Here is a 13,404-nt window from a genome sequence, read left to right as displayed (position 1 = left end):
CCCTTCAAAGAAGAATTTCCTTGCAACGGATAATTTTTTGGTATGGCCACCAGTCCGCTAAAGACGCAAACAAGAGGACTGAAATGCAGGAGTCGGACCCCTGATTTATTACAAGTGTGGTTGCGCCTTGTGTGAGATAAATAGACGGTGATATATTACCGGTTATACCCAAGATTTTGCTCAAGGGGGATATCAAAGTGAGGCGAAATGAATCCCGAAAGCTAATTAACAATAACAAAGCCACAAATCCTAAAACACACTGAAGATATTGTCTTACAAGTCAATATATCTACTTTCCGATAGAAAACAAAAGTCGTACATTTCTCGATCCCATGGGTCAATGTAGCAAACGATTCACTTACTACTACAAAAATTACACTGAATAAAAGATATTTTACAACAGGCCCAAAAAAAATGGAAAAACTCGAAGGAAAAGGACGAGAAAAGAGGGCAGAGTGGGGATGTGGGGGATGACAGATGAGGCCAGGCCGACCTGATAGAGCATCGAAGCTTATGCATAAAATTCGAGTCAAAAAACCTCGACTGAGAGCCTATCGGCATTGATTACCCCAAATATTTTGAAACTGACAAAAGATAGATGCCTGAAGAGCAGATAACTTAGGAGTTTTCACGAATTTTCATTTTCGCTATCCACAGCATCTTCTTCCAACTCATCCACATCATCAATGGGAATGTCTTCACTGTTCTCTTCAACAGAACCTGCGGAAAGATTTGCAATTAGTTTGAAGCTTGAAAGACAAAAAGATTTGTTAAACAAAAAAAACACTCAGCAAAATTTACCACGCAACTGACATAATAAACCCTCACTTTATGAGCCGAGAGAACGAATTTTTACCTCTATGAGGACTTGGGAGTACTTCGGATGATTGTGACATGTTATCAAGAAGGTAAGGAAGTTCCAGAAAGTGCAATAGAGATTCTGTCTGAGGATTCCGAATGTGTCCTGCCAAAAAGAAATTTGTAGTATGTACATAAAATGTTCTTGTTTTAACAGCATTCTAAATGACGTTGATCCTTACCAGGGAAGGAACCATAAGCGACAGATTGAGAGGGATTGTATGGTGGAACTGTCTGAGTGAATTCAAAGGGTCTGGCCCCTCTTGCTTGTAACTTGCTCCTGACCCACTGACGACATTCTTGTTTGTCAAGACGTACGTTCCTACAATATTAACATACGCACTCAGTAGCTACTTTACAAGAGAAAAACCCTTAAAAGGGTAAAGATTACGGAAGATATATAAAGTTTAACTGTCAGATCATTGGTAGCATGCACAATACATTTCGAAAGATGTACACACCAAAGATTTGCACTTCTGGTTGTGAGAGGGAAAATAGAGTTAAACCGCCGAGTTATTTCTAGCCATTCTTCATCATACTGAATCTCATAAGGGCCCGGTTCTGATTCAATTTCAATAACCTAAAATGCCAGAAAAATGTCACATATAGAACTATTAACTACCACAATGACTACAGGGAACATCCTTTATGCTACTTTTGGAAACACATCAAATACCTGTAGAAATTTACGTCCTGGTTGGCACTTATCAAGAGCAAGAAAGTTCGTCACTGGACCATCTTCCCCATGTTGAACACGAGCAGCAAATTTGCAGTGTAAATGAGCTGAAAACCAATAAGGTGGTTTCAGTTTTTCGAGCAATTGAGCAGCTGGTTTACTTCCAAGCTTTCTTTCTTGAACCTAATGACATTTTAAACGACATAAGTGATTCAAATCATACCAATCTGAACTTACTAACTTAATTTTTTATTCTTGCATTTACCTCCTGCTTAAAATATGGTTTTTGCTGAACAAGTTTCTTCCAGTCCCCACAATCCGTGATGCCAACAGGCCAATCATGCGAAAGAAAAATATCAATTGGTTCCTCAACTTGCATGAGTTTGTGGAAATCATACTCACGAACATGATACACGGACCTGATAGTACTATCATTAAAAGGAGGCCTCTCAAAGTGTCCTGCTCAGGAGGGGAAAAAATGAACCCCGTTTAAACTTTTAACACCATATATCAAAATTGCACATACCACAGCTATGGTTACAACTAATTGAAAAACAAAAACAGCTATTGTTTTATCAACGAAAGATAAGCAAAGAACTAAAAACCTGCAACAGTACAAAAGTAAAGCAAATTAACCTTTTAGAAAATTGGGCTGTTTATAAATTCCAGAGAGCCCACCAATCCGAAGGTTTCCGAACTTGACAACACCAGCAAACCCCAAGAAGTAAATATTAGGTGCTGCCCATCCTCCATAATACCTATAAAACAGCATAAACAAGTAAAAAATCCGCAACAAATTATTCATCCAAAGCGGAAAAAAAATACGACACCAAAAACAATTGGAAGAGAATGCCATAAGTTACAGTTAAAGAAGGGACTCACAGTTCCCACAAGTAATTGGAAGCCTCGTGATTCCCACCGATGAATATGGTCGGGTACGGAGCCACTGCCTCGCCGGAATAATACTTCCAGAATGTGTTCATGCTCCTGAACTTGTGAGGCACATTTAAGCTATCCAAGTCCTTCTCATTCCTCACAGCCTAATTTCACAAAACCAATAGCTCCCTCATGATGAATCAAATCCTCTAATTTCATAAACAATTAATACCCCCAACAGAAAGATTGAAAATTTAGGGCAAAGAAGCAAGAGCGGAACTGCAAGTCCCGAAATTTGGGAAATTGAACAATTAATTCAACTAAAAATCGCTACGTTCAGAGAAAATTGAGTACAGGTAAAAAAAAAAAAAAAAAAAATGTAGGGCAAGCAAGCAAGAGTGAAGGGGTGATTGGGGAACTTGGGAAAGTGAGCGGCGGTACCTGAAAGTCGCCGCAGCAGAGGAGGAGGTCGATGGTGGTGTTGTGAAGCTTTTCGTAGTGTTGGAGGGTTCGGTAGACGTTGTCGAGGTCGCCGTGCATGCAACCTTCTACTGCAATCTTCATTCCGATGCCGGTGATCCTCGAAAGGGAATCGAATACTGGATTGGAGGGAAACCCGAACCCTATACTGCAGTTTAGAGCAGAAGATTGAACTGGTTGCCGCTTTCTTAAGGGTTAAAATTCTTTTTGAATACTGTTTTCAATTTAGCTAATTTAATTATTGTGTTGTTAAAACTTAACAATTTTTTTTTTTTTTAACAAACGATGTCATAGAAAAAAAAAAATAAGAAGGATTATTGGCATTTCAAAAATCTTATTCTACACTCCTCTTTATTTTTTTTTATTTCTTAATATAAAAAATTTAGAGTGTAGAATGAGATTTTTGAAGTACTAATAATAATTTTAAAAAAAATTAACAATCTTAATTACTCTCGGAATAAATATTTTGCAACATTAGTTCTGCATGGGTTGTAACACTTTTAATGCATACGCAAGAGAGAATACGAAATTTTAACAATTGTGTTTTCACAAAAATTTCGAACTATTCATGATTTTTAATTAGTTTGACATCGTTCTACAGAAGTCATCATAATATCAAACTTCCTACCTTTCGTACAGGACATTCTAGAGATATTTTGATTGACGAAATTTTATTCTGGTCAAACCACGCTAATGATTTTATTGATTTGTATATATATAAAGTTTTAAGTAGATGATTAACATTGAGGTTATTGAGTACCTGATGTTTTGTTATATGTAGAAGGAATTTGAAAGATTTTGATTCTTAAATCATATGCGTTTATTAAAACATAAGTACGAAACAGAAACTCATTTCACCTTTTTATTTTATTAACAAACAGAATCGGAGAAGTGTGAGTAACCATAAATTTTTTATGGAAAGATACATGTAGAGTTGAGTAACAAAGTAACAAATAAATCAATTGATAGTCGACTCGGGCGTAATCAAATTGACTGGAACAATGTGTTTCTTCTACGTTCAAATTCTTGTAATTCATCATCTGCAATTTGAAGTGGGACTTTGAAAATGAAAGCAACCAGTCAGTGTAAAATTGCTTTTCTATCCATCAGGAACAAACAAACACCAACCCACCGACCAATTCTCGTTTTCAAATTGTGAGCAGTCATCATTCCTCAACCTAATCCGCACCTCCATTTCAACTTAACCGAAAGGAACAAGGAAGAAGAAAAGCTCCTGGTTGGGCCCACCAGAACCAGCAGAAAAAGGAGAGGAGGAATGAACACCGCCGCGCTGTACCGCCGAGGACGTGCGGAGGGAGAGAAACGACAAAAATAGGAGGGAGAGGAAAAAGGAAATGGCCCATACAGGTCTCGAACCTGTGACCTTCGCGTTATTAGCACGACGCTCTAACCAGCTGAGCTAATAGGCCAGTTGTTGATACCGTCAATTTTTTTCATCATTTACATAAATCCAAAAAATTTCAAGCCCAATAAACTTTTCCTAATAAATTTACAATGAGTTCCTTTTACATCCATATTATTTGCAACTACATAGTAACGGTATCCCGAGCACATCGAGGAGATAAAAGTAGTGTTTGAAAGTATATGAGTTGCCACGTTTGGTTTTTTGTTTATCACATAAGGAGTAAAATTGGTGTTGGAGTTCACTAACCTAGTCATCTTTAATTACCTCTCACAAAAGCATGAGCCTCTTGTATTATAGTTCCACTTCCACTCGACAACCTCAAGTGATCTACAATCAATTAATTCCACGTAGCGTGAGAGTTGCCTTACTTAGTTGAACATGTCTAATATCTTCTCACACACTTGAAATAGGGTTTGTTTTACTATTGTAAATGATGTTTAGTACCTAAAGGGGACATGTGTACGTGTGAAACTTAATCAGTCTCAGCACTATTTCTTGTTGACTGACCAAACTCCAAGCATTATGTGGCTAACATAAGTGCAACAAGCAAATAAGCAACCCCCAACACAGTTTCACTCTCTTACTCCTCCCTCTCTCTCTCTCTCTCTCTCTCTCTCTCTCTCTCTCTCTCTCTCTCTAGAATCACATATTCACATGACTTTATTTCCTCCTTAGCTTTCGCCCTCTTCCTTTTATTTCCATGTCACCATCTTCTTCCTCCCTTGTTTCCTCCCCAACTCAATCAAACATGGCTTTGTTCCACCCCCTCTTCTCCCATTCCACCTCCCCCAAACCCCCAAGCAACCACAGCCGCTCAAACTCCTCTTATCTCTCTCCCCAGCAACCCATCCCCGACCCTTCATTCCTTCCAGAAAGATGAGCTTCAGCAGCATCAAGTGTGCTGCAGTTGCAGACACCACACCTCCTCCCGCCGCTTCACCGCCGCTTGATGAGGATCGGGAGGATCACAAGGTACTGGTGGGTCCAACCACCGAGGCGGAGAGGAGGGGAGAGAGGGTGGCGGCGGATTATGATTGGACGGAGGAATGGTACCCTCTGTACCTCACCCAGGACATTCCGGAAGATGCTCCTCTGGGTCTCACGGTGTTTGATAAGCAGCTTGTGCTCTATAGGGACGGCAATGGACAGCTCCAGTGCTACCAGGATCGCTGCCCCCACAGGTAACTGTGTCTTTTGATTCTAGATTCTTCTAGATATTTGAAGCTCAAGTGGCTAATTTAGAGTCCAAAATAGTTGTTAGTGTTGTATTAACTTACTAACTGGTTAAAGCTTGGAGAGCTAGTGTGCATGTTTATGTTGTAACGTTTTTTAATTTAAATGTATAAAAGTGGTTCGCGTCGTAATAACTTACTAACTAGTTATGACTTGTGAGTCATGACAATCCACTCTTAGCTAGGTTGGCGAAACTATCGGAAGGGCAGCTGATTGATGGAAGGTTGGAATGTTTGTATCATGGTTGGCAATTTGAAGGCCAAGGAAAATGTGTAAAGATTCCTCAGGTCTGTGTCTCTTGTCTTTTGTTCACGCACTAACAAGGACAAGATGCTACTGTGAGTCTGATAGTATTTCAAGCTAATTACGCACTGTTTTTTGAGAAAATAAAAAAGCATGGCAATTCGTGATTAGCTGGGATACCTTCGTAGTGATAGAGACTCCTGAATCAGTGTCTGTTAACTATGTTGAGTGCCTAATTATGTTTTTGTACTACAGCTTCCAACCGATGCGAAAATTCCGAAATCAGTTTGCGCGAAGACATACGAGGTGAGGGACTCACAAGGGGTTGTGTGGGTTTGGATGTCTCACAAGACACCACCAAACCCGGCTAAGATTCCATGGTTTGAGAACTTCGCTCGGCCGGGGTTTCAAGGCACTTCAACGACTCATGAGCTCCCTTATGATCACTCCATACTTCTGGAGAATCTCATGGATCCTGCCCATGTTCCAATCTCACATGACAGGACGGATTGGAGTGCGAAAAGGGAAGATGCTCAACCATTGCGTTTTGAGGTCACTGAACGAACTGTTCGAGGATTCGCAGGCTGGTGGGGCAAGGCAACTGATCCATCGGCGAAAAGCTTCTTGAGGTTTGAGGCACCATGCTCTCTTCAAAACAACAGGGAAATTGTTGATGAAAAAACTGGGGAAAAACACTACTTTTCAGGTCTATTTCTTTGTAGACCAACTGGACAAGGGAAGTCTATGCTCATTGTGAGATTTGGTGGAACAAAAAGGTCCCCGGTCGCGAAACTGTTTCCGAAATGGTACTTTCATCAGAATGCAGGCAAGGTTTTCGAGCAAGATATGGGATTTCTTTCGTCGCAGAACGAGATACTCATGAAGGAAAAAGTACCCACCAAAAAGCTGTACATTAACCTGAAATCTTCAGATACTTGGGTGGCTGAATACCGAAAATGGATGGACAAAGTAGGGCATGGAATGCCTTACCATTTCGGACACAGCACAATCTCGTTGCCCAAAGAACCGGCTGTTGTGGAACACGCACCAGCCGGACTTGTAGCCGGCGGTTCTGCGTCTTTCCCGGCAAAGGGAGGCATTGGATCCATGCACGCTCCAAACTTGGCCAACCGGTACTTCCGGCACGTGGTCCACTGCAAAATCTGCAGAGACGTTGTCAAAGCTTTCCAAGCATGGCAAAAGGGCCTCACTGCTGTTGCTGTTGCATTTGCTGCATTGGCAATTCTTGTCTCAGGCAGGCAGTGGAAGGCCATTCTATTAGTCTCAGCAGCAATCAGCTCTGCTGGGGTTTATGCATGCTCGTACGCGGTGGCGTTGAACACAACAAACTTCGTAAGGACGCATAGGAGATTGTGAACTGCCGGGAAGACGATTTGAAATTATAAATTTGTACTTTTTATACGTTTGGATTCTCATTGGAAGCTTAAGATGCAACCTTTGTTGTGGCTTTCTCAAAACTATCATGGCCGAGTGGCCTAACTCGCATCTGCGTTATCAGATAGTTCCGTTATCTTGTATACCTTGCTTGCAAAATATACTCACACCCATTTTTCACTAGTTAAAAAAAACGTCTTTAAAACCGAAACTCTTGCAGCACCGATCAAAACTCCCTACACATACAACTCATCTATTTTGAACCGACTCTTTAATCATCATACAACTTATTCATTCCATATGCAAAAAATGATACAGGAGGAGGACGCCATACAACCTGGTAATCACTAGTGCTAATCGCCTAACGGACCACCATAATACTAGTATATTTGATATCAAATCCATGTGGACAATGCCTGATTTTCTCGTCGAAATGATCTTCAAGCTGTGGTGTCAGTCGTGTATGGCATGGAAAATGAATGGTGTGTGAACTGGCTCACCTCAGATGTTTTGTGCAGATGAGGCAAAGTACTCGGAATCCTTGACAGTCCAACCGAAAAATCAGTGCCAATACTTTAAGTTTGGGTTGAAACATCAAATTCGACCTTCTCGAGTGTCTAGATCAAGCAAACAGTTCAAGTTTACTCATTGGAAAAGAAAACCAACAAGAATTTCTACATAATAACATACAATTTATGAAATCCTAGGAGTAAAACTATACGAATTAAGAGAACTCAACAGGGGGATTACTCAATGAGGCTTCCAAGAGCCTTTCTTTGTGAATTTTGGGTCCATGAAAAACATAGAACCAAGGTAAAAAGAAGGCATGGAAAGCAGGCAGGCATTTACTGCTCAAACATTAAAAGTTAAAAACTACCTGAAGAGATTGCTTCAAAACCTCGAACAACTTTTGGTCACATTTTCTTTTTGAATCAAGTTCATCATGCTCCTTCAACAGTTCTTCAAACAGGTTCTCTCTGCATAATTAGCATAAGCAAATCACCCTCGAAGTTCCAATCAACAATATGCCGCAAAACCAACAGAAACACATTCATGCAGGATATCGAGTAATTCACAGAAGTCATGCCGGTAATGCAGTGCTTTTGTTTGTGTTACAAATGCAGTCCGTGTCTTTCACATAGCCATAATAAAGACTAAAAATGTCGTATGATGGCCTGAAAAAGGGCTGTATTCCCGCTTTTCAACAACAGCATACGTCCCATACCTGTACAGTTTTTGAATAAAGCCCGTTTGAAGGTTTTTTATCGTAGAGTTGACCTATGCCACAGTAAGAATGATACATGTTAATGTACTTCATAGTAACCGTAATATAATTACTAACATATTGAAAGAAAAAAAGGAGAAGAAGAAAATAGGTATACCAGAAAGTGCATTATAGCTTTTGGAACTAGGTCTTGAATGTTCTTTCTGACAATGTCATAATAGGATTTCAACAGTAATTTGGTTACAATAATTTCCGCTGCTTCATTTTCTGTCGTTTCAACTGGCCTTAAGATGGATGGTGGCTGAAATCAGCAAGGACAGAGGGAAAAACAAAGGGGTCACATTTAAATTCTAAAATGAATGAGTAGATAATAAGTTATAAAGACATAAAATTCTGTGAACCACAGATGTACCTCTCTCAAATTGATTGTAGAGGGCATTGACTCCGAATGACGTTCACCAAAAGGTCTACCAGACTGTACACCTGATGTACTACTCGCAAATATAGATGGAATACCCCAAGTCCTCGTAGAACCTGTTAACAAAATTCATTGATCTTAGCAATGGCAGATTAATAGATAGACATACCATCACACACACACACACATACACACAAGAAACTGTTAGACCTAGTCATGTTAAGGAATCTGCTGCTCCACCAACTGCCGAATCTGCTCCATCAACTGCTGCTCCACCAACTGCACAATTAGGAGACAACCTGGACAGCAGACCTCATGTGCTCTGATGTGTTGCATCATGGGCACGTGGCTGCAATATTCCTGACAGCAGCATGGGCAGCAAGCATGTGTCTTTAGTTATATTCCCGACAGCAGCATGGGCAGCAAGCATGTATCTTTAGTTTATTGCATGTGTGTGTGTGTAAGATGTATATAAAACATCTGAGTGTTATTACAAGATTGATAGTGAAAATATATCATTTCCACATGGTACACAGAGCTCTCTAAGTCCAACGACATCGATCCAATTTTTTTTTTTTTTTCCGCCCACTACCTTTCATTATGTCGTCTGACACTAGCAGCAACAACACCACCACCACTACCATCAATCCAACCATCCCGTTTTCCTCCGCCATGACCACCATCGTCAACATCAAACTCGATCGAACTAACTACCCATTGTGGTTAGCCCAGATTCTTCCTATCTTGAGGAGTCGTGATCTAATGGGGTACGTAGATGGCTCCTGTGTTTGTCCTCCTATGAATCTTCCTGGAAATACTGCAGTCAATCCGTCGTACACTACCTGGACGCAACATGATCAAATGATCCTCAGTTGGATCAATGGCTCGCTCACAGCTTCTGTGTTGTCAACTGTGGCAAGCAAGCGCACGTCTCGAGCAACTTGGGAAGCTTTGGAGCAGCGCTATGCATCATCCTCTCAGAATCGAATTCTGTTTCTGCGCAACGAACTGTTGCAAACCAAAAAAGGTGACCTTTCAATTGCTGATTTTCTTGACAAGATGAATTCTATTTCTGACAACCTAGCCCTAGCTGGCAAACCAGTTGAAGAGGATGAGCTTGTTCAGATTATTCTCAATAATCTTGGACCTGCTTTTGAAATGACCGTGAATGCCGCACAAGCACGTGATTCTCCTATCACGTATCCCACTCTGGAGTCTCTCCTTCTCACCACTGAGAGAAGGATGGCGGAGCAAACTGTTCAGGTGACAGACACTGCTCCCGTTAATGTGTATGTGGCTGCAAGAGGACGTGGTGGACGTCTTCGAGGTACTGGACGAGGCGCTGGACCGTCCAACCGTGGTTCCTCTGTAAATCAGAGAGGGTTTGTTTCTCGCAACAACAATGCCCACAGACAACAATCCGCTGCAAGGTCTGTTTCCTATGGTGGTCGTATAACCTGTCAAATCTGTGGAAGAGAAGGGCATCCCGCCCTTGATTGCTATCATCGCATGAATGCAGCCTACGAAGGTCGTATTCCAACCAACCGTCTAACAGCTATGGCTTCATCTCCAACCACACTGAATCGTCAGCAAAATGGCTCCTGGTTACTTGATACTGGGGCAAACGCCCATATTACTCCTGAGCTACAGAACCTTGTCAATCCCAAGGAGTATAATGGTAATGAAAACATTGGTGGAGTAGGTAATGATACTGGTCTTTCTATTGCACATTCTGGTTCAAATCAAATCATGACTGACTCTTGCTCATTTAAACTTAACAACATATTACATTGTCCTACGGCCTCCACCAGTATAATTTCTGCCCATCGTTTTACACTTGACAATAGCTGTTATATACTAATCTTTCCACATTTCTTTCTTGTTAAGGACCTCAAGACCCGGAGGACGCTTTTCCGAGGGAAGTGTGAGAATGGGTTATACCCATTTCCTAATGGCGGTGGATCATCCAATCATCCCGTTCTAGCGTGTTTAGGAGTCCGAGTGTCTGCACAGAAATGGCATGATCGTTTGGGCCATTCTGCGTCTAAAATAATCAAAATTTTAATTTCCAATAATCAAGTGCCAATTAGTGGCACCTCTGCTGTACGTTTCTGTCATTCGTGTCCATTAGGTAAGAGTACCAAATTGCCGTTTCAAGTTTCAGAATCTGTTTCGCAATTCCCTTTAGATCTTTTACATTCGGATGTTTGGTGTTCACCCGTTATTTCAAATGAAGGATATCGTTATTACTTATTGTTTGTTGATGATTTTTCCAAATATTCTTGGATTTTTCCTATGAAAAATAAGTCTGAGGTGTTCCAAATATTTCTTAAATTCAAAACCAAGGTTGAAAACATGTTTCAGCGTTCTATCAAGCTTCTCCAATGTGATGAAGGAGGAGAGTATAAGAGTAATGTTTTTCGAGATTTTTTAGATAAACATGGCATCTCACAAAGGTTTTCTTGTCCCAAACACCCAGAACAAAATGGTCTTGCAGAAAGGAAACATCGTCATATTGTCGAAACTGCCATAGTCATGTTGTCTCATGCTGGTGTTCCCTCAAACTTTTGGCCTGATGCGTGTCAAACAGCCACCTATATCATCAATAGGTTGCCTACTCGTGTTCTGTCGAATAAGTCACCTTATGAAAAATTGTTTACAAGAACACCAAAATATGATTTTTTTAAAGTCTTTGGGTGTAGGTGTTTCCCGTGGCTGAGACCCTACACACAACACAAACTTGAGGCTAAGTCCAAATCCTGTGTTTTCTTAGGTTATTCGCTAGACCATCAGGGGTACAAATGTTTGGATGTATCTACAGGACGAGTTTACTTGTCTCGCCATGTCCTCTTTGATGAGGACTCTTTTCCATTCAAGGATATCACACTTCGAAAGGAAAGCGTCCATGCCACAGGTATTTCTCCTTCATCTGATCTCTTATTTGTTTTCCCTTCCTTATCTCCATCACACTCCCCAGTCATCGCCTCTCCTAGCACTGCCCAACTTCTTTCCCATGACCCTCCCCCAACAAATATAACTTCTTCTGTGGATTCCATAGCAAACCCTAGTGTGCCTGCAATCCCTAACACTCCTCCTGTTCTCAACCCTGATATTGTACCTTTAGAAATGCCAAATGAGCAAGAAATTATCAGTGAACCTGAACAGCAATCGGACCTTGGTTGTGCACCTAATCCCGTACATCACATGCAAACACGCTCCAAAGCTGGCATCCAGAAACCTAATCCCAAATATGCTTTGCATGTCGTCACCACTGATACACCTGTTGAACCTACGTCCTTTAGTCAAGCCGTGAAACAACAGGAATGGCGAAATGCTATGGTCACAGAATTTAATGCCTTACAGCGTTCTGGGACGTGGAATCTTGTTCCCTACAAACCTCATATGAATTTGCTCCCAAACAAGTGGGTTTATAAGATTAAACGACATGCAAACGGCTCCATCGATCGATATAAGGCACGGCTAGTTGCCAATGGGTTTCATCAGCAGCACGGCGTGGATTATGGCGAAACGTTCAGTCCAGTGGTCAAGCACAGTACCATTCGATTAGTACTTAGTCTTGCAGTCTCAAATCGATGGCCAGTTCGTCAACTTGACGTTCAGAATGCCTTTTTACACGGGTATCTAGCGGAGGAGGTGTATATGAGGCAGCCTGTTGGGTTTGTTGATTCCCAATACCCACATCATGTATGCAAGTTACAACGGAGCTTGTACGGTTTGAAACAAGCACCGAGAGCTTGGTTTCAACGTTTCTCGGACTTCCTGCTTCAGTTGGGTTTTCAGGAATCTAAGTGTGATTATTCGTTGTTTGTCTTCAAGCAACAAGGTGTTTATTTACTTCTGTTGATTTATGTCGATGATATATTACTTACAGGCAATCATCCACGGCAGATGCATCGTTTAATCCAGCAGCTACGCACATTATTTTCAATGAAAGACTTGGGGCCTCTCCACTATTTTCTGGGTGTGGAAGTCTCCTATTCGCATAATCTGATGCATTTTAGTCAAGCAAAGTATGCATTGGATCTTTTGAAGCGGACCAATTTTCTTGATGCCAAGCCTATCTCAACGCCCGTCTGTGCAGGTCAGAAACTCAGTCTACATGAGGGTGATCCATATCCTGATCCTTACACTTACAGAAGTGTCGTGGGGGCCTTACAGTACCTTACGATCACACGTCCTGATCTTTCATATGCCGTTAATCAAGTGTGTCAGTTCATGCATGCTCCTACTACAACCCACTGGACGGCTGTGAAACGCATTTTACGGTACGTTAAATCTACGTACGCACAAGGTTTGTTGTACAAACCTGGCAGTATGCAGCTCAGTGCGTTCTCAGATGCAGACTACGCAGGAGATCCTGATACGCGCCATTCTACGGGAGGTTATGGTATATATTTGGGTTCGAACCTCATCTCCTGGAGTTCCAAGAAACAAAAGACGGTCTCCCGATCCAGCACCGAGGCTGAGTATAGGCAACTGGCCTATACAACAGCAGAGATTTCTTGGCTACGCTCTTTGTTTCGTGATTTACAGTTGCCTTTTCTTCGTCCACA

At 41.3% G+C, this 13,404-nt stretch overlaps 2 protein-coding genes, 1 non-coding gene and 1 pseudogene across 3 annotated transcripts in view; 1 reads left to right on the top strand and 3 right to left on the bottom strand.

The window, feature by feature from the left end:
• Nucleotides 1-222: 222 nt before the first annotated feature.
• On the bottom strand, nt 223-3,112 carry LOC137713054 (lariat debranching enzyme-like). Its single transcript, XM_068452294.1, has 9 exons — nt 2,852-3,112; nt 2,417-2,574; nt 2,171-2,292; nt 1,800-1,993; nt 1,535-1,717; nt 1,320-1,438; nt 1,041-1,180; nt 857-964; nt 223-720 (listed from the first exon to the last, which is right to left on the bottom strand). Exons 1-9 carry the CDS (start codon nt 2,972-2,974, stop codon nt 629-631), a joined length of 1,239 nt encoding a protein of 412 aa, XP_068308395.1. The 5' UTR covers nt 2,975-3,112; the 3' UTR covers nt 223-628.
• A 1,134-nt stretch (nt 3,113-4,246) lies between these two features.
• TRNAI-AAU (transfer RNA isoleucine (anticodon AAU)) lies at nt 4,247-4,320 on the bottom strand. Its single transcript has one exon. It is a non-coding gene; the product is annotated as a tRNA-Ile (tRNA).
• A 604-nt stretch (nt 4,321-4,924) lies between these two features.
• Nucleotides 4,925-7,370, top strand: LOC137736511 (protein TIC 55, chloroplastic-like; annotated as a pseudogene).
• Nucleotides 7,371-7,455: 85 nt separating this feature from the next.
• LOC137736521 (dynamin-related protein 3A-like) overlaps nt 7,456-13,404 on the bottom strand; it is a 17,021-nt gene continuing 11,072 nt past the window's right edge. The window contains exons 15-19 of the mRNA XM_068475783.1: nt 8,825-8,946; nt 8,570-8,713; nt 8,413-8,465; nt 8,065-8,164; nt 7,456-7,804 (exon numbers count right to left, since the gene is read on the bottom strand). Coding sequence (XP_068331884.1) covers nt 7,763-7,804; nt 8,065-8,164; nt 8,413-8,465; nt 8,570-8,713; nt 8,825-8,946 — 461 coding nt within the window. The 3' untranslated portion in view covers nt 7,456-7,762. The remainder of the gene's footprint in view (nt 7,805-8,064; nt 8,165-8,412; nt 8,466-8,569; nt 8,714-8,824; nt 8,947-13,404) is intronic.

Source organism: Pyrus communis, chromosome 1 (assembly GCF_963583255.1).
Source record: "Pyrus communis chromosome 1, drPyrComm1.1, whole genome shotgun sequence".
In the NCBI taxonomy this organism is placed as follows: domain Eukaryota; kingdom Viridiplantae; phylum Streptophyta; class Magnoliopsida; order Rosales; family Rosaceae; genus Pyrus; species Pyrus communis.
Note: the sequence above shows the minus strand (reverse complement) of the source record. Positions and strands in the feature narration are given on the sequence as shown.

Excerpts from the sequence above, each read along its gene's own strand:
- LOC137713054 (XM_068452294.1), bottom strand. The coding sequence starts at position 2,974 with ATGAAGATTGCAGTAGAAGGTTGCATGCACGGCGACCTCGACAACGTC. Across the intron at positions 2,293-2,416 it reads TCCAATTACTTGTGGGAACT|GTATTATGGAGGATGGGCAG; the intron begins GTGAGTCCCTTC and ends GCTGTTTTATAG. Across the intron at positions 1,439-1,534 it reads CAGGACGTAAATTTCTACAG|GTTATTGAAATTGAATCAGA; the intron begins GTATTTGATGTG and ends CTGGCATTTTAG.